Source organism: Scomber japonicus, chromosome 1 (assembly GCF_027409825.1).
Source record: "Scomber japonicus isolate fScoJap1 chromosome 1, fScoJap1.pri, whole genome shotgun sequence".
Taxonomy (NCBI): domain Eukaryota; kingdom Metazoa; phylum Chordata; class Actinopteri; order Scombriformes; family Scombridae; genus Scomber; species Scomber japonicus.
Window position 1 is genome coordinate 22,924,284 of NC_070578.1, and position 24,950 is coordinate 22,949,233.

Below are 24,950 nucleotides of genomic sequence, written 5' to 3' on the forward strand. Positions count from 1 at the left end.
CTCATTTTTTAAACTTTCTCCTCCCAGAGAACTCACACATAAAAATAAACCACAGATCGCGACTTATTCCCTAAAAGGAGGTTAATTTTGGTTACATACCACTTATAGTATGTTAGGTAAGTAGGAAGGAAATGAAGACAGAGCTACGGGCGGAAGTTTTGCTTATGTCAGGATTCTTACAAAATAACAGAGGAGAGCAGCTCTTATCAGTCACTGTCCTAAATAATATAGAGATGAGTCAGCAGCTGTCATAAAAATAGCACACAGGCATCTGTCAGTTCTGGTTGTACTTACCTCGTCTGGAGAGATTGACAGGTCTGCGTATGGTAGCAGCACGCTCCAGAGAGCAGGATTTCAGCTCTCCGCTGATGTATAAGTGACGCACCTGTGACAAGATAAAAATGAGGAATAATACCAATGGAGACAAGAGATCATTTTAAAGCAAATACCTAACAACACATCTGTTTGTGTTGCCCATAAAGTAAGAAGTGAAGTGAGTATTCTTTCTCACCTGGTGAGGCCTGAGACAGGAGGAGTTGAGGTTGGGGTATCGTGTCCCAGGGTCTATGGTGTACTGATCAAAGTTTTTGGCAATGTTTTCAGGTGTTGTCTGCGGAAGTAGTCTGTAAATGCTTTCCCTATATACACATAAATACACATCAAATGAGAAAAGACAAAGCATCAGTCAATTTTGTTTTACCATAGCAGAGATTAGTGGAGAGGGTGAATGTGGACTAAACACAAAGCATCCAAATTGATGACATTGATTCCTTGGATTCTCTGAATAGACATAGATATCAAATGTTGTATATGTGTGCATATGTGTGTTTACCTCTCTGCCAGCACCTCCAGAACAGTCTGACCCTCAGCCCAGCTCTTTACCATCCAGGCTGTGTCAAAGGCAGCCAGGAAGCCTCTGGCACAACCTGTCCCCATGGGCCAGAAGGGCTAAACAGGAACATACAGGAGCAAACATATCAATGTCAGTATATAGGAGGGAATCAGAACATAGTCTTTGAATCAGTAAAGCTATTGGGGATCCCAATAAAATAAATAAATTAAACAACAGCAGACTTTTCTGTAATTGGATCTGTGATTTTTCGTGCTCTCTTACTTGTCATGTGTTGCTTTGGAAGCTCACATATCAAAGTGCCCACTTTCAGCCCATTTAACAAACAGTCACAATAATAATCTTTGCAGCTGTGCAGAATAAATTAATGCTTCACTGACTGTCACCAGCATTATCAAGGATGAGTCATGCAACAGTGGAGCAGCTCACAGGCTTGTGCAAAAAAAACAATGGAACAATATTTGAATACATCACAGAGAACATCTTCCATCACTGTCAAAAGATTCTCCACCCTACAGCATCTGGCATGTGAAACTGGAACATCCAAGACGAGTGCCAGCTTGTGTAACAGTCTCTTTCCTCAGGAAGTCAATCTCCTGAACACCCTGCCTACCCTTCAACTCCCCATACCCACCTGACCTGGGCTATCATGACATCATATTGCACAGCTTGCTTCTTCTCACCTCTAGCAGACTGTCGCCAACCAGTGCAACGAGCAGTTGGTGCCCATATCTCTCCCTGGCCAGAGCAGCGTTCTCTGAGGCGTGCATGCTAGTGAAGTCAAACATTGCTACATCTGGCTGACCATAGTGGTTTATGGCAAAATCCAGCGTGGGAAGTTGGTAGTTGGTGCCAAAGTCAGCAGCCTCTCGGGCGTAGCACAGAAGAGCTTCCTGGTTGACGTTTTCATTGCACAGCAGCATCTGGGTGTCTATGTAATCCTGTTGAACAAAAGCATGATAGTCAGTCAGAGTTCAAACAGTCTGAGCTTAGCTTAGTATTTCAAAGAGGCAAAGAAATGCACCTTTATTCTGTTCTTGTAGTGTAGTTGTTGTTTTTTTCAGAAATGTGCATACAAAAGTGAAATAAACGCCCCACTGTATAGAATACTTAAAAAGTATTGGAAAATAAAAATGACTAACACAGACTGTGGACAAGATATCCTGAAGTGAACACAATCATCTTGGTTTTAGATCTCTAAATTACTGTCCACATCTCCGACTTTTTCAGTGTCTCAAATAGATTAATGAAGTGAAGCGAAATGGCAATTTAGTCTGATTATCAGGCGAGCACACTATCTATACTAATGCAATTACCGGCTGCAATCTTATGTCCAAGCCAGAAAGATATCAACACCTCATCAAATACACAAAACATAGCCTCAGAAATGACAACACCTCATTGACATAGTCATAACAAAATTAGTTGCAGGGCTATTGCATTTGATTACAATATATTGTTCATTATCCATGATACTGAATCCTTGTTATCTTGATAAACTGGAATACAATGAAAATTAGCTGTGAAAAAACAATTTTTGTAAAAATAAAAATGTGAAAGTGTGAAAAAAAGGACACCTCTACAGTATCTGCTTACGTTAATGACGACTCCCTTGTCCAGCAGGCTCTGTTTCTTGGCTGTCATTACAAAGTAATGCGTGTTGTCTCTGTAGTACACAATGTTCTCCAAATCAATACCTGCAAAGAAATGGTACAATTCCTCGATGACTTCATTTTTTTTAAAGCCACAATGGTGTATCCATCAACAGTGAATGCTTTGATTGTTTTGTACTGGTGGCATTTTATGCAACTGATTCAAAACCATCAAAGTCTTATTCTGTAAACATATTGCTATGCTAGCATCTCATTCTGTGCTGTAGGAGATTGAGTGAATCATTACAGAACTGGTCAATGATTACAACCAGAGCAACAAAACAAACAAAAACATAACCTTCTGGTGAGCAGACACATGTCACTGAGAAACATTTCTGAGTAAATATTTCCACTGTACGGAGCTTACTGTGTGGGACGTCACTGTACAATCATGTTCATTCCAACTAACAGCATAAATGAGACAGTTTATTGTGCTTCTCTTTCACCTGTCTCCTCTTTGAGGTCAAGAAAGAACTTCTGGTTAAAGATGAAGGCCACTCCGCTGATCTCCTCCACTTTGGCCTCGGCAGTGGTGTTTCTGTTGATGAAGTTTGCTGTGATGGCAATTGCCAGTTTACCCCTGAACTCCTTCCTTTTGAAACCTGCCAGACAGAAGTACACAACAGAAAGAAACATAAGAGATGTAGATCTTCATAAACAAACAACCAGTCCTTTTGGCTTGTCAGGAAAAACCAAAGGAAATGTAGCCTTTAACCATAATTACAAGGCGGTTATTTTAGCATAAGAGGCAGCTTACCAAGGTGAGTCTTTATATAGACAAAGGAACAAAAGGCATGGATTGTAAGAGATTAAATGCTATGATCAAATTTAAATGGACTGTTGCAGCAAAAACTTCTACTTCTCAAGAGTTCACTTCAAAAATAGAAATTAAATTGGGCGCACAGGTGGTCGAGTGGTTAGAGCGCATGCCATATACAAAGCCGACCCCTCTCTCTCCTGTTTCCTGTCTGTCTACTGTTAAATAAAGGCGTCTGTGCTGAAAAAAACTAAACAAAAAAAAAGAAATTAAATTTCATTAATATGTTCAAGGGCTGCGGTTCAATAAATCCTTTGAAACTTTGATTACTTTCTACTTCAGCTATTTCAAAACAAAACACAGGGACACAGAAATGGACTAACTAAAATGTCACTATTACTAAAGCTATGAGAAAAGAAAACATATGAGTTCATGTTTGCAGTGTTGGTTATTAGAAACTGATGTTGAGACAGTTCCTCTCTATCACTTAATTGTTCATGTTGAGATGCAGCAACAATCAGCAAAGTCCAGATCTGATTGTATTTAACTGTGTATGTATGTTGCTAGCACAACAAAAGTAGCTCAAAAGCAGACTGACCACAGGGGAAAATAATTTCTCCCAGGCTGCTTCATAATTGAAGAATGAGCTAAACGTCTTGTCCTGCTCAAAAAAATCCCTTTTTAGGAATAAGCATCTGATGTGAATTGGTCATTAGATGACAGCATTTTTAAAAGAGAGACCAAAACAGTGAGGTAGAGAGATGGAGAGAGTCCAGCATGCATCAGCTGCTGCAATAAGCCCTGGCTTTGCTCTATTTATGTGCAGTGCTTTGGTGGTTTCATGTGTGACCTCTCCCACTGGGAGAGATCAATGGCTTCAGTAAGATATACGTTTACAAAAAGGTGGGCTTCATTTTAACCCTCACAGCAGCACCACCAGCTATTCAAAGTGAGAGTCCAGACAATCCTGTGAGTTGTCTTGTAGCTGCTCGGTTAGAACAAGGTGTGCTGGATTTTATCTGACTGAAACCCTTAAACTCTGTGCGCCACATGATCACGCTAAGATTTTGACCATAATGCAAACAGATGAACAGAAAGACAAAGTGTCTATTAAACATGTAGCGCATATGTGATGGACAGTTATGTGTTCAGCTTAATTATACAAAATGCTACATGCAGCATTTTCAAAAAGATGCACAATAAAAACAAGTAGAGGGCAATGGAAAATAAACCTGAAAGCCTTATCCTTGTTTAAGAAAACATTTGAGTGTGATGATGGGGTCTAAACTTGCGCTTTGAATGGAGATGGTGGGAAAATATATATTTGGGTCACAGATTGTCCTTCTTTCATCATATGTGAGTAACAATATATCACACTTTGTCGTCAAGTAGATCCTTGAGGCAACAACACTATAAATCTCTTTTGTCTGCTGCTGCCTTCTCACCTTCCAGAGTATTCCTGCGTCCGTCAGCCCCCACCACAACATCAAACTCAAAGTTAGCCACGGGGTGATCAGCAGGTCGGATTCCAGCCCTCCACCCAATCCCTGAGAGAGGGAGACAAACACAGAGAGAAAGGGGGAGAGGGAGAAAATAATTATATAATTAATAGAAATATTCACTCCACAGAGCACTAGTGTTTTTACTAGTCTAAACATCTTTCTTTTCTTTTCCACCTGCTATGCTGACTTTGTGAGGATAGATGGAGTACACTTTATCTTTGTTGCTGTTCAGGGTTTCTGCTGTTTTTACCAGTACAACCACTCTTTTTATGATTTCAATGACAGGAAAAATATGACTTTTCATGCCATGTTTGTAAGACGGATGTTAAATAAAGTGCAAGCAGAGGAATGGTGCTGAAACTTGGTATGTTCATGAAATACTGAGATTATCTGCACAAATAAGGATCATATAATTAAAGCTTGAAATATTGTCTCAGATTCAATCTTAGTCATTTTAAACATGCAGTGCTGGGTTCTGTGAGACCGGCATTTTGTTGTGTAATATCACCATGTGGAAAATTTGTTCCATGATGTTAAGACCACCGCTAAGTCTGTCACAGCAGAAGAGGAGGGATAAGCCTGGGTCTAAATTTAGGCAAAGCTCTTGTTGTTATCTGTATATTGATACTGGAGCTGAAGAGAAAACACCTGACAATGGTGTGCACGTTGTTTTTTTCCTGAGAGTTTAAAGTCAAATGTGGGAGGACAGTGTCAAATAGTTCAGCCTGCTCCTACAGTACAGGATATATGCAGAGAAGGATTAACATTTGAGGCAGTAAATGCTGCTCTTAAATGAAATGTAGAAGTGTCTGAAGTGCTGCAGGACATGAAAACATCATCAGAAGTTCATATTAAATTCAATATTCTTGACCTCTACTAACCTCATCTAAATATAATGAGAAACTCCATCAGTGCCAATGTTTGTTTCATGTTTATTGGTTGGCTGTCAAGGAAACTAAATACAACAGGATGAGAAGTTTCCCGTTTCCTGATCAGGCAGAGCAGAGCACAGGACTACAGAGCAGGAGGGTAAATAACAGATCCATCTGGAAACTACACATTAAAAATGTCTAACAAACTGACAGATTCAGCTTAATGTCATATTAGGCTTTACACATTATTAAACCTCATCCTTTTTTAATGTTGTATAGTTTCCAGCTGCTCGTATTTCTCCATCTCCCAAAAGCTCTCAGGTCATAAAACTACTGTCAGCGGATGAATATAAAAACTATAATAATGTGTTGTTTGGACATGTAAGTGAGGTGAACGTGTTGATGGATACCTTCATTTTCTGATTCCTCTTGAGGCTCCAGCAGCTTGACAAACTCCACATTGATGTGAAACTCAACAGCGACAATGAGGGCAACCTTCAGAAGGATGAGCTGTAGTTGCTGAATGCCTGTAAGACACACAATTTAACGTTTGTATACATGTGAAAAAGGCTGCCAAACTTAGTGTTTTGTGTTATGTTGTCTTGACACTCTTGGGAGTGAGCCCACAAGCTCCATTACTGTGTTGTGTTTGCTGTTGCTGTGAGGACAGCAGAAAGCAAGTTTTTCATCTTGATTTTATGTGTTGTAGAGATTATAGACAATCAATGCTTAAAACATTTTTAAAAAGAGAAAAGGGTCATTTGAATGTATGTATTTTTATGATTGTGTCTTGTTTGGTGGGTTTAACTGTACTATTTTAAAATATTGAGTTTTTTTCCCCATATCTTTTTAAAACCTGAAACCAGGTCCATTTCTGGTCCAATTGAAAAGAAAAAGGGCAAAAAAATGTCAATCAATGATGCTGATGATCATTCATTCATTCCTTAAACCCAAAATTTGAATGTTTTTCAAATCCAATGAGGTAAATAACACATTTTTACATACATTGTACATTATGGACAAAATTTGAAACTATTTACAGGGAAGATGTAAAATTTGAGGGAAAGATAATGTCCAGAGAGGTTAGGACAATAACCACAAATTAATAGGGGTGTGACAAGCTCTCGTTCCAAAAAAAAAGAAAGATCGTTTTTCTATCGCTCATTTGCACTTCATGTCTTCTTTTTATAATGTCACGTGTGGATCATTAACCTTGTTACAGCTTCTACCTGCTGAGAAGATCTCAGTCAGAAGTATGAGATAAGGAGAGGAGCAGGAGCAGGTTGACCTCAGGTCTCTACACTGAGAGCCTGAAGTAGGAGGAGCGGAGGAATCTAGTGCATCTATGGAAGCCTAATGATGCCAAAAGTAAAATGAGTCACACTAACAAATTACAACACAATATATATGTTGTTCTACTTGTGTATTTATGTGATACAGGATTTACGCAATTTACTTTTATTTCTGTGTTTTTTTTATTATCAATATGTTATAATTTGTGGTAATTGGATTCTTTATTTAATGTATATTTATATATTAGAATTATTTCTACTCTTTAATAATTTACTTTTTAGTATTTGTGATTGTATCTAACCTTTGCATTTATGGTTATTATTTCCATAAATACCAAAATTATTCATCTATAGAATATCTATATGGGGAAACCTTTTACAGTGCTGCATACTGCATATGATAATTATATATTTAGAAAGTAGAACTAAAGTGATTCATTACAAGATGGTTAGTTAAAACATTTCAAAATGCATCTGCATTATTTCCATTTTATGAATTTCAAATAAAAGAACAGTCATGTATTTTCCTCATTGAAGTTCTTAAAAATATAGTTAATCTCATCTCATCTCAATTTCGTGAACCCAATATCGTGTCTCGTCTCGTGAGCTGAGTGTATCGTCACACCCCTACAAATGAATGAATGAAGAAGAAAGTTTTTTGCTGTCAGACACTCACTGATGTGGTCTATGGCCCCCGCACAGAATTTGCCGTAAAACTTTTTGGCCCCGAGGCCCCGCAGGTCATGGATAGTGTAGGGCCAAAGGTGCAGCACATTGTTCCTGGAGAAGGAGTCTCTCTTCTCAATTACCACAACTTTGGCACCCATCAAGGCAAGCTCAATGGCTGTCCGTAGGCCACAGGGACCTCCTCCAATGATAAGGCACTAAATAAAAGAGAATGACAAATTGACCTCATTATCAACACAAGGCATGGACAGGCAACATTAATTATGTTTTATTATTAACAGAGGGCTGAGACAGAAGAGTCTGAGATGAAAATTAGTTTTTATCCTACTTGTTTATTAACATACCAGGCAGTATTATAATATATACATATACATATACATATATGGATCATCGGCACATTGCTGCACCACTGGGGCATTTAGAGGCTGAGAGTCTCACTCAAGGACACTTTAGTGGGATAGGCCCTGACTCTTAGTATCATTAGAGTCTTAAGATGACTTCTCCAGGCCACCACGGTGCTGTAGTATTTAAACAAGCCTTAAGTGAGAGGGATGTTTGCCAGCACCTTCCATCACTCTAAATAATTTTATTACAGCCTTTCCATATCGAAGGTGTGATTTATGCATCAGCTTTTGCCAAAAAATGCATGAAGTCAGTTCATTGAGGTTACAGCGTCTGTCTGAGAATGTGTGGCTCAAACATGACATCATCCTCTTGACTGATAGATGAAAGAGATGACGCATGTGTTTTGGCAAACTCTATCTTTCTTTCTAACATATTAAAAGGCATTATAGGAACAGTGTGTGGGAAGGCGACATGCGTGTGTGTGTGTGTGTGTGTCTTGATTCTTTTGACATCTGATCCAGAACCAGACCACTTCTGAAGGTTTCCCCTGCTGTGCTCAACAAGCTGGACAGTTTCTCTCCCCAAATTAGTGCTGAACATTTTCTTTTACCTTCCCAACAAGACACTCTTTCTCCATCCATTCTTCCAGCAACATAAAGAGCTGCTACTGTGCCTGACCTCCAAATTCCCGCAGTATACAGACAGAACAACTGGCTTCCTGTGTGTTATTCAACAGGATAACACAAAGTGAGGATAGGGCGAGAAGGTGCCAACCATATCAGTTGTGTGAGACATTCTGTGAGACAATCAGACTGACAACTATTTACATAGCACCCAGTGCCAGCAGAATAAAGTCATTCATCTACCCTATATGGCTCTTTGCTCCAGGAACAAAAACAAGATGATTGTGATTCAGTCATTCCTTGGATATTCTCTGTCTCTCAGTGTGCGGTTGAGCTCTGGGGGAAGTTTCATGAGGGATGTGGGTAATGAGTAACACAAATTTTCATCATATGTAGCCTGTGGTTATCAGGATGATTTATGCTCAGGTGTGAAGCAGACACAGATGGTGGAACGTTGCCCGGACAAGTCTGACTGTTGACCTGTTTTCTCAACAAACGAGAGAAGTGTGTGATAAGGTGTGTAGAGATGAAAGGATGACTTTCAGTACATACAGTGTGTCCAGTGGTAGCATCAAAGTACAGTTTATTCAGATTCTCACAATGTGTTTTTCAAAACTTATGTGACTGTTTCCATCGTCTATCAGCGACAAGCAGTAACCGGCTGTTTGTTTTAGCCTGTTTCCATTCGCTCATCTATTTTTCCAGCTATGAGGCTTTTCCTGAGTGCTTGCTGCACTTTTGCTGACTCAGGACAGACGCACTTCCTGTCTGCACCCCACCTGTGACCTCACTGTCAGGTCCACCTCATCCGAGTCACATTTGTCCCCTGCTTCGTTAATGAACCCTTACGGTCGGTCAGAGTATCCCAGTACGTATAGTGTGCACATTTTCAACTCAGCACACAGGGTGGTAAATACAATAAGCATTTTCTATCAAATACGGATTACATCAAAAGCTAAATGTTTTCACACAACAATGTCTCCAACCTACAGTTACATGAAAATATCAGACTCTACGCCTAAACAGTGTTCACAAAGCTGAATCTGGGCCTTCATTGAGATTAGAATAATTATAACAAAAAATAATAATCCAGCACTAAAAAGTTTTGTTTCTGACTAAATATTCTGTATCGGACAAAACAACATCAACAACTGTTCATTAACAGTTAACAATCCATAACCTGACGTGCCAGATGGTTTGTTACACTTGTTGAACTTGTCCATGGAAACTGTTTGGAAAAGGGGCGACACTTTGCATATGATTGGATAAACCATCACTGTCTTATCCTAGGAAACATCTGGATTTATGATGCTGAGTGGTCCAAACAATTGGAGGTTTGAACACAAGTGCAACTGAAAAGTCAGATAAATGGTGAATATAAGACAATGGTGTGAATCTGCCCTCTTATATTACTAAGAAAGCAACATAAATGAAAATTAAGTCTAAATATTAAATGCAACAATGAATGCACTTCTTATACCAAAGAGCTATGACAAATTGTACTGAGAATGACCCCCAATATCATGTTGACTTTTAAAAGGTCGATTTGCTTCAGTTTTGTGTGTTTTTTTGTAAACAGTAAAACTTTATGAAGAAGAAACACTGTGGTTACACGTCAGGGTCACCACAGCCAGCTGTGTCAGACCATAAAATGGGGATGACATCACATCCTTTAAAGATTGCTGGTACAGCGGGAACGTAAAGTCTTGGTGCTGCATGATATCACATCTGTCACTATTCAAGAGCTGAGCTGCCATAAAACATGCGTCATCATCTTATGGGTTGCTCCGGGAGAGGAAGGATAAGTAATCTAGTAAAAGCAGATTGTCCTGTGAGGAATTAGAACAGGCTCAAAGCTGCACATATGTGGAAATTAATCAGTGACAGAAGAGAAAAGCAATCTCATAAATTCACAATAAGTTAGTGTTTCGATAATGCACACAATCCACTGTTTGAACAACTGGTTTACTACTTTGGTACACAGCACTACTTTATATTTTACAACACATCCCGGTGGATTGTCAGAATTATGAAATCTGACCTGAAACTTTTGGCTAGGAAGTTTAGAACGGTCACACAAGATTTACTTTCTACTTTGGTGTGGCTGAAATCAGACAGAATCTGTAAAACTTAGCTCACACTGAAGCATTTAAATCCCACTTTAATAACAATCTGGGCCTAGCTCCAGCCTTTTAGGAAGAGCCTATAAAAAGCAGAGCACACCCTTGGTATAAGTTGGGCCAAATAATCATACTTGCTGAGTGATGCTGTCTGTTTTTCTGGGCAATAAAAACACTTTTTTCAAGCTGGGGGCAGCTGAGGCCTGAAAGGTAATCACACAACCCCAGGTTTGCCTAATTTCCCTCATCTCCCCTACTGCCACAGACCCCTGAATGCGCCCACATGACACTAAACACAACACACACACCCCAACATGACTTGTGTGTCCTATTGCAAGTATCAGTTCACGAATCATCTCGTCATTTGTTCTTTGTGTGCAATTTGCACAAGGTTCAATGGAGCAATGCACAGCTGTCATGTTGTTTTTGTCCACAATGTCTGATGCACAGAGTGTAGAGTTTTAAACTATTTGTATGACAAGATACACACACATATGATGTATTGTCTGTGAGTTATTGTTACATGATGTTTTTATTTCGTATTGTAGCACCCGTCTGGGAGCGAGTAAATCAGTGCAAACCATTGTATATCGCTTTCATTTCCTCTCCTGTCTGCTGGGAGCTGTTGCAGTCAAAGAGTGAGTGTTACTGTAGTTTATGGACTGCATCTAGGCAGGCAGAGGTTAAATGTGATGACCGTGACATTGCCTGCCCTAGCTACACCACTCTGTAGTCTACTTTAATGGTCCTGTAGAGGGATAAAGTGCTGGCTGTTTAAAGCAACAACAACATTAAAAAAAGGAACTGAATGACGTGAGGTCACAAGGACACTTCCTAAATCAAGTGTAAACAAAACCCTATGATGTTTTTTTACCATTTTAGGATGTAGGTACATACCCATTTCAGGCTTTCAAAGGACCACACACACTTTCCGCTTACTACCTACAAATTGCACTTAACATTTGTGTTGATTATCGTTGAACAACATACACTTACATATGAGTACATAATGAAAATCAACATTGGTGAACCTTGATAGATAACTAATTACAGAGGAAATGTTGTTAGCGTATGTTCTACTGCAGTTTACTACAGCTTGGAAAACTCTCCCTGTGTAATTTATACTGTATATTCAAGGCTAGCCAAGATCTGATTGTGGCGGCTCACAAAGTCAATCTCTCACAAGCTTTATTGTCATACCCAGAAGAAAATATTCTTACAGTGAAAAAAAGTTGCTTTTGGGCAGTCTACTCTAAAATCTCAGATGGTAGATCATTCAGTTCCCTAACAAAGAGACTTCTTAAAGCAACCACATTACCATGACATAACCTGACAAAAAAAGTGTATATGGAAAAATGCATAATTAATAATTAGTGGGATTAATATGCTTCTATGGTGCTTGAATTTACATACATCCTACTCAATGTACTCTATAAATGCATCACTTCTCTCTTTGTTGGCTTCTGATCAGTAAACTTTTTCTTGCTGTATGAAGATCATTAAAACTTACTTTGGTACCCATGCAGGCTTGTCCTTTCTTGTATTCCTTATGGCACATCCTCTTATCTAGTTTAGTCCACAGTGCTTTGGCCTTCCAAGTGGTGACCTTTGCCCTCAGGCTACTGTAGAAGGTGCTGTTATCTGCAGGGTCGAGGTCCAATTTTCTACATAAGACGTTGAAGGCCTGCAGCGTTCCCTTGCAGGTTGAGGCCTGGACAAAGTCCTCAAACAGCTTTCCCACATTATCCTCCTCTGTCTCTCCCATCTTTCCCCGACTGCAGTAGTTGGTTTGGTGTGTCGAGGCTCCTGCTTACTTCAGCGCTCTGCCAGATGTGGCTACACCCTCTGCTTGGCCCGCACCGTCATGCCCAGTCTGTGGAGGCAAGACACATAGAGTCTGATGTCATCTCATGGCAAACAAACCCACACAGATGGCTTCAGGGCGACTGATATTTTTCCATATCCCATTATAAGGCTGTTGAAATTAGTCCTGTTTCATTATATTTCAACAATTTAAATAGATGAGATTAGAATGTAAAATTTGAAGTTATCATTTTATCTGCTCTATGAAGCTTACCATAATAAATAGCTTGACATTAGCAAATTGTCAAGAGGGCACTCAGTACCACTCCTCACTAACAGCCGATATCTAAAACAACAAGCATTTAGAAACACAGTAAGCTTACACCCACACTGACGAGATAACATTCCAGCTACAGACAAGGCTGTGAGATAAATACGAGGGAGAGAAAAATCAAGAAAGAAAGGAAAATGAGCCAGTGTGATGACGTCAGACAGCTGTAGAGCACATTTACTACTTTTGCTTTATAGAGGCAAAACCATCTGAGCCTATAAAAGGAGTTGTTTGTGGTTCAACATAATACTTGTTGGTTAAAATTGAAGCCAGCATTTTGAACTGCTTCAAGGTTCACTGATGACGCAGAACAAAGCAGTTTCAACTTTGACATGAGATATCCATGGACAAACATTCAAAATCATATTGTGATATACAGTGTGTCATCACTTGGTTTAAACTGTATACATTTTGTGGATGAGATCAACTGTATATTTAAGTAAGTGGTGAGTAATAACATATTTTTTCTCAAATTCCTCCATATAGAAGTACATACAGTGTTTATTGCGTTGAGTGATTGAAAAGGCTCCATTACAGTACAGTGTACAAACTGTATTGGCCAAGGTGCAAACTTCTCCTCAGCCCCAACTACTGAGTCTTGACTGATATACTTTAATTTTTCAAAAATGTTCCTGACACTTCCACAAGCTGGAATCCTATATAAATATAATTTTTACTGTATATTCTGTCTTCAACATGGCTAAAAAGTGGTTTTCCTATTACTGCTATCCAAACAACCACCAAGCACCTTTCATTCCCGGAGTGCAGCACTGACCATGGATGAGCAGACAGGAAAGGTATTTGTCTTGTGGTATCTTTCACTCCAGCTGCAAACCACACAAAGCAAAGCTTTTGAAGCAGTAGAAAGACAAGTCTTTGAAACTAAAACCCCACACTAGTGCAGATTGATTGGATTTGATTGGGTATGCATGCTTAGTAGTCCACCTTCTTCTTTTGAGGTATGTGCATTTAGTGTGCTTACATATGTGCCTGCGTGTAAAAGACACTGCTACTAGAGCACATGTTTGTGTCAGAATAGAGCTGATCTGACAGGATTAAATACAATGCAGTTTTCTCTTTCCCTCGAATCAACCATCAAGCATTTTGAAAATCATGCCAAAAAATCTGTGCCAGGACTCAACATCAAAGCAAAATGCGAACATTTTCTGCATTAAGCATGTGTGTGCTCACTTGGGTGGAGACCACAGCTTCCGTGACTTTTGGGAGAAGTCTGCCTTTGATATTTTAATGTCCCATGGAGTGGGATGGGCTGGGCCAGAGGTGAGGTCAGGCTAGTTGTACAGGACTCTAACAGCCCCCCACAGTCATCCATTATTACTGTCACATCCCACCACAGGGCTTCAGGTGGTAACGTGACTGTAGCATTAAACTGTGGAGCTTAGGCCATTCATGCAAAAGTTAGCCCCTATATTCAAGGATCACTCAGTCTTAAAGTTGTTTTTATTAGTGATTTGAATGTGCTAAGATTTTGAATGTTGTTCCCAAAGCAGCAGGCTAAAATTACCATATTCATTTGCACTAGATCCTGTTTGGATGTGTATTTGCATCCTGTTTTGACTCTGTTGTTGTTTTACATTTCAAAGAAAGAAATGCCAGCCAGCTCATAGAAACACTGTGGACTCAGGTGACTCAGCTTTCCTGATCAACCTGTGCAGCTTCAAAAAGCTCTCATCTTGTTGGTAGACACTGTGAACCCCCCAAGGCCTTTCGCAGCAGACATTCAGCCTCAAACTCAGTGAGAACACATTCCTTTGCCACGTGGCTAGAAGAGCTCCATCAGCATGAGACCAACACTCGGTTTGCCCTTTCACTGAATCCACCAGTCAGCTAGTCACAGGACCACCTCCATTGCGTTTTGGGGGAATTTACTCTGATTTTCTGAGAGTGACAAGTGATGATGGAGACAGGCAAGATATACGAAGCAGGTGCTTTAATCTTTCATGCACGGCAGGAGACTGTGATGGGAAAATTGCTGTGTATTCTACCATGTGGTATGTGGATTATTTGGGGCCTACAGAATATCTTCTATAGAGACTCTGTGAAGCCATTTGACAGCCGAGTTCACAATAAGTTTATTTAGGACAATGAGACATACATTTCTGCCAAAAAAGCATAAAGAAGAAGAAGAAAACTTCCGTCTGGTAGCTGCTGACATGCCTTTTCAGAAGAACACTTAATAATAATAATAATAATAATAATAATAATAATAATAATAAGTTTAGGCTGATGTGAATTTATTCTAAAAGTTGGCCAGTACTCAGTAATCTTTTGTGCCTTTTGTGGAAAGTTCAAATAAAGACATGTTGCCTGCACTGCGCTTTCACATTTCAAACCAAGCGAAACATTTTAAAAAAGGCACAATTATTGGAACCATCTGTTGTATGAGTCTGCAAGGACTAATGAAAAAGGTACCACTTACTGTCTTTATAGACAAGTAAATGCTCGACCCTCAAACTACATTGTCTCAGACAAAGTCCCATGACTTCACCATCTCAGTCTGACCGAATGGAAAGTCACTTGTGGGCAGACAGAACGAAGCCACAGAACGGCTGTAAAAATACAACTAATGACAGACGAAGCGGAAAGAATACACATGCAGACACACACTATACATGACAGCCGAGCCATATAATGCTTAAGAGGATCAGAGAGTTTAATAGTGTGCAGGTTTAAAGTCGCTTGTCAGTTTAGAAAATGATCTGATCGAGTGAAACCGACAGGCAGTAATGAATTTTTCTATGAATGGTAGGAAATTATGCAGTGATTTCTGTGGTCTGTCCGAATTATTCAACAAAGTAAGCATTTCTAACTGTGGTGACACACTATGTCGAGAGAAAGTGTCTGCACTTTATGTTGTACAAATTTATGGGATGAATCTGCAATCAAATGTGTGTTCATATATAATGTACTGTTGTGTGCCTGAGAGACATAGCAAGCTTTCCAGTATGATAGAAGGAATAGAGGGATAGAGGGAATGTCAAGAATGTACCTGTTACACCTGGACTGCTGTGCAAAGGGAAAAAAAGTCTGAACATGCACATACAGGCTTTAACACACATACACACACACTCTACCTTTCCCCCATTAGACACACAAACTTTTTCTGATAGTAAGATTGAATAGCTCTGTTTTAATATGTGAACGTAACTCGTCATTAACAAGAAACTGGTAAATGTATGTTTGCAACAAACTATTATTTTCATTACAAATTAAAATACAGATTATCTTCCAGATTAATCAATAATCATTTGGTTTAAACGTGTATAACGTGAAAATGTCTATCACAACTTCCATCTTGAAATTCCTTTTTTTGTCCAACCAACAGTCCAAAAACTAGACATTAAGTTTACAATCAAATAAGAAAAAATAATAATAATAATAACTAATTGATTTACTACACACTATTCTACTAATTTCTCAGTCCTTTATAAGTCTTTATAACAATAATCATTTGATTTAATTCATTCACAGTATTGATATCTGCCAAAGCTACACGTGACAGACAGTCCTAGAAAAAAAAACACACTGTAACTCTGACATGAACCACTACTAGAAACCAAGAGGAACTGTACAGACACTGAACAAAACATCAAATCAGTGACGCAATGTCTTCATTTGTTTCTGCAAAGCACATATCTTCAGGCTTTCGGAATACAATAGGAAGCTGACAACACAAGGAAAACATTGGGAGTGCTGGGAAATGCACATACTGTAGCTCAGCCAGCCAGCAACAGTAATTACAGACTGGACTGAAGAAAACCAGGAAGGAACCCTCTGTGGGCCTGATAAGCAGGCAGTGTGCCTCAGAAAACAGTGCACTCATGTGGACTTCAGCCCACAGGCTTTGCCCTTCACCAAGCCCCAGAACTCCACAGTGTTATTTCAGCTCTCTGAAATCTGGCTGCATGTTCAGGGGGCTGTGCCAAAACAAAATAAGATCTGTCATGAGCAAGGTAGAATCACTGGCAGAGCGCAAGTAAACGCCAGTCAACTTCAGAGCAGAAAACGGTTCATTTACACACAGAGAGGGCTTGTGAAGCGCTGCGGCTGCTGTCTGCAGGCCCGTCTGGCCCACGAGGTGTGTTCACCACATGGCTCCTTTGGATAATGATTTATCTGGACACAGTGAACACAGAGTTACTTCTGCCCTACAGCTGACACATACAATTCAGTTGAACAACACATTCTTCACCTCATGTGTTTCAATACATGAGTTTAATTTCTTATCATGACACTGGATGCAGCAGGTGTAAAAAAAAAAGCTTCCATATGTCTAATGATCTAGACTAAAGGAAAATGGTCAAAGAAAACTTTAACATGTTGCAATTTTAGATCTACATCTTTGATTGAGTAGACTATCAACAGCTGACTAAGACTGCATACTGCATACTGAGGGTCATATATGTGTGGTCATGTTTCATTCATCCATGTCACAGAGGAAGGTTTAGGTGACAGTATTAGCGCCTGGCAGAAATAGAAGACAACAATCAGTAAAGCCAAGCTCAGAATAGACAAGTATCATGTTGCAGAAGAATACAGCACATGACCTGTTAAGATATCAGCACATCTGGAGCCTGTAAACAAGAGACCCTGTAAACAAAGCGGTCTCAAACCATCAACAAAGATGTACAAAGTTCAACCTGATGACAGTCAAGACATCTGAGTTCACCTGTTTTCAACAGGTTCTGGTAGCAATACAGGCAAAGACAAAATATTTTAAAAGACTCTTTGCACACTGTCCAGAGCTAATTTTGAAAGAAAGTGATACGACGCCTTATTTTACATTTCAAAAAGGTCTGAGTGCCATGTGAAAAGTTTGTGAGCTCCCTCAGACGCCTCCCATCCAAACTCTTCCTGTGGAGTGACTGGTTTCCTGTCCAGATCAAAGCTCGGAGGAGAGCTGCCTCTGTAAAATTCCATTAAAGTCATTTTAAAGCATGACTAAGGCGTGTTTGAGACCATTTTCAGTGTGCCCTGTCCTTGCCAGAGGAAATCTGTTAAGGACATCCTGAGGTGAATTTTTTTAAAGAGAACACAGCTTAAAGTCACCTTTGCGCTTCCTTCTCTGCCCCCAACTTCATCCTTGCTTTACAGCGTGTGTTTACATGTAATATGCCAGATGTTGCAATATGGCAAAAGCTTCTAAGACAATTAATCAAGCAGTGTCACTCACTGTCTACTGATGTCTGCATGACGTCTTATATAGGCTGCAGTGAACAACACGCCACACCTATTTCTCAGAGTTCCTATCTGTTTTGTGTGGGTGATGGACACGTGTCCATTTTTATGGTGTGGAACAAGGAAGGAAACATATTGCAGAGAGGAAGGAGAAAGTTTACAACGCCTCTCTGGCAATAATGACCACAAGCTTCCACCAATGGTCACTTTATTGGGCTGTGTGAAACTCTTTTCCAGAACACTGTTTCTATCCTCAGTCACATATCTTTATTTCTGTGATTTATTCACTGATACAGTAAATTCACTTGCTGTATTTTTCATTTATTAATCAGACTCTCACATTTCTCACATCTCTCACATTTGTCAGTGTTTATTAATAGATATAACTATAGTTTAGTAATGTGACAGAAAGAGCAGCTGAAAGACTGATACAATCATTACATCACTGAGTTCTTACAGGTGAGTAGTCTTGTGTCTATTACAATCAATAGTGTGTCCGTCTGAACTGGGACAGGCTGTAACAGCATCATCACTTGATGCCAAGTATCGGCTCCAACTGACAGTAGTGAGAGCCTGTAATGCTTTAGCGTATTTCATTCAACATACGTAAAAGACGATGTAACTAATATCATTTTTAGATTCTCATGATCTTTATGATTTAAGGCCTTCATTTAGCTGCATGATTGAAGGGACCAGTGCAGCTTTCTATTATGTTGTTTTCATGTCCACACACAGTTGTTAAGTTGAACTCCAGTAAAGCTGGTAATTACAAACTAAAAATGAGAGGCAGGCACAGACATTTGCAGTGGTAAACTGCTGAAGTGTAAATGTCAACTGAACTGTCCTGTTGTTACACCGGTTCCTCTTTTTGTTAATGTGAAGTTTGCTGGTTACTTTTCTTCTTGGGGAGCCTACTGAATGTTTGTCTTCTCTCTTTGCTCTAAGGTGGCTGTATGTGTTGAAAGGAGAAGAGCATGAATCAGAGTTAAACCTGTAATCACTGTGCATGTTTGGAACATAAACCTCGCAGCCATTTGGCAGAAAAAACAAGACTCTGTTTAATGAAAAGGTGACGTATCGTGTTGAGCAATACACTGTTTACTGTGCTTTTTCACAAATTTTATACCATAGCTCATGAATGACTCAAAAAAGGAGTTACTGAGGGGAAATTCCAACAAGAGTAGAATGATGTGGTTGCTGTTGAATGTTTATGCTCATAGAGGTTGTTAATCTCCATGAGTATAAATCACATGGACCATCAGTGTCCGGGCCAGAGGCCAGACACTATATGTAAGAGACAGTGTTTAGATGTTGGCAAGTTCACTGACAGAGTCGCTTTGGAATCATGTTTGAACCCTCACTTGGATGGAGAAGTTGTGTGTGAGCTTCATCTTCAACAGTTGTAAAAACACACAGGAAATGATTGCTCATACAGCAATGTGGGAAGGAGAACTACCACTGTTTGTATGACTCTTGCGAACCTCCTTAACTATGCTGCTGAACAAATCACACATCATCATCGCAGGACATATGAATCATACCAGAGTTCTCATGTGATATGTTGAAATGTGAGTAACCTTATCTGTGGAGCTCATATCTTAATCAAAAAATATTTCTTTTTTTCTTATTTTATCAGCAATCCCAGGTTTATCACAGGTTCAGCAGTGTATCTGATAAGTAGCAGTAGCTGATACTAACCCGCAGTCACGCTGGAAAACATTAACAGAACGTTTCTGTCACTCATCGAGCTTCATTCAATAACTTGACAGTACAGTCTGTCAACACCACACCTTTCTTTAGTTAGCATTATGTGTCACGGCCACCCCAAAAACAGATTGAAAGCTATTTACAGCCTGGAGGCTGCTGAGCAGGTGATGTAAGCCTGAAAAGCTTTAAAAGTCTGAGCAGAATTCATTAACCTATACTGACAGGGATGTTTTGAGTTGGATTTTAAACAAAAAAAGGGCTTGGTGGAGGATGATCATTTGTCTGTGCTCTTTTTTACTGTCTGTGAATGAATAGAAAACTTGTCATTCCAGTTCTGAACTGATTTACATGGAGTGGCGTGTCTGAAAAGCAGCCACACATGCACTGAAAAATGATTTATGCTTAAAACTATGGCTGATATAAGTGTCACGGAGACGTTTTAGCATACATCAGCAGAACAAAACTGCTGGTTGGCAAGAGGAGGTAATCCTTTTATTATCAGGGAGTAGAGACAAGTCCAGATGTCTGACTCCACACGACAGCGCTCAATCACCCATTTTACAAAAAGATGACACCTTAATTACAGCCAAATGTCAACAGGGCGAAACAGCATTGTGTAATCTCACTGACAACTTCCTAACAGCCGCAGATCAGTGACCCAACAGTGGGCTACTTCTTGATAGTCTGTTTTTAAGTCCTTGTGCCATAACTGTAAAATAACCTGACTGTGATATTAGAAGCCTTGTGAAACTGGCTACTATACTTATTTAATTCAAATAAGTGAACAGTAGCCTACTTGTGTCAGGTGTGTGAACTTCACAGCAATGACTTGATCAGGAAACACAAAAAAAGACAAGAGGGTAAAACAAAAATCAACCTACCTTATATCTCTCAGCCCAAGTCAAACTCTCTGTCCTTCCAGTGTCTTTGTTCAAACAGTCCTTGACTCTTGTTGGGTGAAGTGTGTAGGTCCTCAGCCTGCCTGACAAGCTGCAGTTTGTCTGAGCGGCAGCAGAGTCCAAGTGTTTGAGGGCGGTGCTCAAAACTCCCACACATCCCAGAGCTGCTACTGTGGCTGCTGTTTAATCCAGAGGATCCCAGACTCTTTCTCATACCAGAGACATAGTTCATCACTTAACGGACCACCCGTCTCCTTCTGATAGCCTGGGGAGGCTCACCTAGAGAGATGTCAAACAACAGAAGACTTATCCAAATGAATCTGAGTGGACTGAGTGGACTCTGAAAAGCTTTAAAATGACACCATGAAGTAGGCTACTTACCCCAAGAATTGTGATTTGAAAGTTATAGCACTGGCATAAAATTGAGTAAAATGTCAAGATTATAAATATAGGGGTAGCTTACAAAATACACAAAGACTCACAAATCAAATATCAGGGGGGGACCTGGAAGTGGCAAAGTCAGGCTGGTACAATAGATTGGATTTTCATGTTTAAAATTCCTCATTTTGCATGGGACCTCCTGGCGCCAGTCTGAGAAACACTTTAGTCGACACATTATAGTCTACTGCCTTTTACTAGGTGTCAGCAGAAACTACACTACAGTCCACGCAGCACACACACAAAACCACTGTAGAAACACAGCAGACACGTGTGAGCCAGATGATTTTAGTGTTAATGCTATGAGGCCATCTTGTGGTCAGGATGTGGAAGCTACACACAGATGCTTTGGTTTAAGGGCCGCCGCTGTTATGAAAGATACACTTACCTGAGGTAGGCGGTGTGGTTAGTCCCACAATCCTTTGTTTCGTCTTTCTGCCTCATCTAACAACACAGTAAAGATGAGTGGATATCTTAACTCAAAGCATTAGAAAATGATAAAGCTCAGTTTGTGAACCCGGATTACTCTATAAGTAGTCCTACTGTTTTCATAGACATGCTAAAGTTAGGGAAAGATAAGGGAAAGATAAATAATGTCAAATCTGCATTAAGTCCCCAGGGACTTTTTAAAGCACAGCTGCATAATTGAGCAATTGCCCTTTTTCTTGTTTTCACACATTATAAAGGTTTCACAAATCTGAATATGGGTTTCAAAATCATTAAGGGGTTTTGCTACAATGCCTAGATAAAAACGGACGCTTAATAGCATGCATTCTTTATGTTTCCTTAACTTTCTCCTTAACTCTGAATCGGAGGCTAATTGCAACATCGTTTTTAGTAGGGACTATTTGTTTGCTGGGAAGTGATTCCAATGAAAATTTAACGTAAACTTTGTATATTTGGTTTTAAAAAGTGGATGCACAGCTCTATTATCGCCCTAGTCATGTAGGGGAGAATGGGGTTGGTTGTCACATTTATCAGATCTCGGTCCCTAGAGGGCACTGTTAAAAAGTTTTGGCTCTGAAAGTTTCAGATTTTAGTTATTTCAGAGGTCATTTCTGGAGTAAACTGCCTGACATTTAGATAAGAAGACGTATAGGGCCCCATCTTAACAATCTATGGCGTATGACGCAAGTGCCTTTGGGGCATGTCCAGTGACTTTAGACCTTCTTTTTTTTGGGTCAGTACCGCAATCGCTTTCCTCTGCTTCAAAATAGCAACGCGCCACCAATGCGCCTGACCACACCTCATTTTGAGACCAACACGCCCAAAAGTGCACAGACTGGTGCAAGTGCATTTGCTATTTAGACAACGTGGGCGCAGGGCAAGAAAATGAAAACTGCGCCAGGAGAAACTAACAAAGTCACACGCGCCACACCCGCCATCTGCTGTGCGCCAACCACAAGATGGGGTCCATAGTGTTTTTAATGTGAAAATGTAAATATTCAACTCTTAAGTGTTACTCTTCTAAGCTTTTACACAATTAGTTTATAATAAAATAATCATTACCATTAAAAAGTATGAAGAGAGAGTTAGGTAGGTTTTTTCATAGCTATGCCAAAACATGTGGTTGTTAGCTTTGCTGGTAGCAAAAAAAATACTGTGTACACCTTTTGAGTAATCCAGTGTCCCTTCAATGCATTAAAAAATCACCCTTTTTGGTCTAATTTTGATATATGATTAAAAATAAAACACAAAAAAACAACAACAAAAAAAACATTTAGTAGTTCATGACACTTATACTGCTGGACTTGCAGCTGGACTCAAAACACTGTCTTTTACTGTGTACTTGTTGATTAATATTATATATCATAATTTAAGCAGGAACTGCAAATTCTAGGCTATATGCACAAATATTAACTATTACACATCTGGAATCATAATTTTGCTGGTTTAAACCAGGTATGTGACCTTCAGTGCATTCCTGTTTTTGTTGGCCTCTCAGCAAATGTCAAATAAAGGCAAAAAACGCCCAAGAACACAATCTTAAAAAGGATGCACCAAGTGGCTAGTTTTTATTTGATTGTTACTGCAGAGTAGACTGGTCTATTTTTTGTCTTGATATTATTTACTCCCCTAGACAACATGGACATGAGGAGGGTTTTTTTTCCAAATACTCTTTATTTCAGTTAACTAGCAGCTGAGTTCCTTATGGACAGGGGCAGGGGCGCCGCTAGGGATTTTGGGCCCCATGAAAAGAATCTTTTCAGGGCCCCCGAACACAGCGGCGAAATTTTTTGATGCTATTTTACATACAATTATGCATTTTAATGGTATTTCTGACTATCATTACCAGAAGAGGGTGCTGGACCTGGCTCTGTAGAGTGCACATGACATACATTAATTATATAGTATTTCCTATAATATAACTATTTGTAATAGCATAGTCACCAACATGTAAACTTCTCTGATTGGACTGAGAGCAGTCACCCCAGTCTGCTGCACACACCACAGATGTTCTCCTCTGTTCTTACTGCACGTCTTCTATTTAATTTTTAAAAAGGGTTTATGCTTTTTAAACCATTAAAATGGTTCAAAATGACTTTTATTTCATTCATTTTAATTAATCTTTCCCATAACAGATTCACCTTTGTATTGTTTTGAAACTGTAGTAAAATGTATTATTATTATTATTATTATTATTATTTCAACACACACAGCTGCTCACCTCCTTCCTCATGTGGGGGCACTGGGGCTGGTTCAGGGGCAGCCAGTAGGGGCTGGCTCAATTTGCGGCAGCGGCATCTTCCGCGGCATTTCTTGCGGCACCCAGAGATGCCGCAGAAAGTGCCGCTGGCTGCCGCCGGCAGCGGCATCTTCCGCGGCATTTCTTGCGGCACCCAGAGATGCCGCAGAAAGTGCCGCTGGCTGCCGCCGGCAGCGGCACTTTCCGCGGCATTTCTTGCGGCACCCAGAGATGCCGCAGCTAGATGTCGCTAGTAGGCACTTTCCGTGGCATTTTTTGCGGCATTTTCTGCGGAATTTCTTGCGGCACCCACAGATGCCGCGGCTAGATGTCGCTAGTAGGCACTTCAAATTACTTGAGTGGAAATAGCAGACGCTTTAAATTATACAACTAAAATCAAGGCACACATTTGACTAAATTGATTATGACTTACCTATGTTTCTCCAGTCGTCAATGTCTCTTTAGGGATTTGAAATACAGGACTGACAGTCGTACGCTGATGTGACAAATGAGTGGGCAGTCGTCAAAATGATTTGACACGCTCTCGGGTTGCCAGGTGTGACAGGTAACTCTCCAAAGTAGGTTATGATATTTAAAAATGCGGTTTTATACACAATTTTCCATAATTAAAAAAAAAAATCTCTCATAAAAATTAAGTATAGGCTATTTTAGTAGGCCTTGCCTCTTATTATGTCACATATCTCCAACACTATAACAAAAATACACAAATCCGTTTATCAGTATTATAGACCAATTGCCTAAAAAGCTGATGTTAAAAATGTGACGCAGTCTCATTGTGTCATAAAGTGTCACAAATCTTATTGTAAGTATTGCCTTAGCACACGTCCATTTTAGTTATAGTGGATAAAGAAAGATGAGGACAGGGAAACCCAAACATGGCAACCATTCTATATGTATTCTTTAGGCTACGTTTAACATGTGTGGCATCAAAACATAATTATTTTCTAACGTTGACATGTCTGTAAATTGCCATCTAAAGCCTAAAACCATGCCACAGTCATGAAATCATTTTTAATGAAGTCTGATAGTCTAGTCTGCGGTTATTTATTATAACCCAAAGGAAATTTTATGTAGGCATATGTGGCATAACATGGTAATAGCACTTAACAACATGAATCCTGAGAAAAAACAAAGTTTTATGCAATAAAATCATCCGAGGATAAATA

At 39.7% G+C, this 24,950-nt stretch overlaps 1 protein-coding gene across 1 annotated transcript in view; it reads right to left on the bottom strand.

Moving 5' to 3' along the window:
• mical2a (microtubule associated monooxygenase, calponin and LIM domain containing 2a) overlaps positions 1–20,723 on the bottom strand; it is a 33,714-nt gene extending 12,991 nt beyond the window's left edge. Inside the window, exons 1-11 of the mRNA XM_053324533.1 lie at positions 20,622–20,723; positions 12,211–12,573; positions 7,602–7,809; positions 6,044–6,160; positions 4,705–4,806; positions 2,949–3,104; positions 2,447–2,547; positions 1,534–1,791; positions 833–948; positions 512–638; positions 295–385 (exon numbers count right to left, since the gene is read on the bottom strand). Coding sequence (XP_053180508.1) covers positions 295–385; positions 512–638; positions 833–948; positions 1,534–1,791; positions 2,447–2,547; positions 2,949–3,104; positions 4,705–4,806; positions 6,044–6,160; positions 7,602–7,809; positions 12,211–12,465 — 1,531 coding nt within the window. The 5' untranslated portion in view covers positions 12,466–12,573; positions 20,622–20,723. The remainder of the gene's footprint in view (positions 1–294; positions 386–511; positions 639–832; positions 949–1,533; positions 1,792–2,446; positions 2,548–2,948; positions 3,105–4,704; positions 4,807–6,043; positions 6,161–7,601; positions 7,810–12,210; positions 12,574–20,621) is intronic.
• Between the last annotated feature and the right edge of the window lie 4,227 nt (positions 20,724–24,950).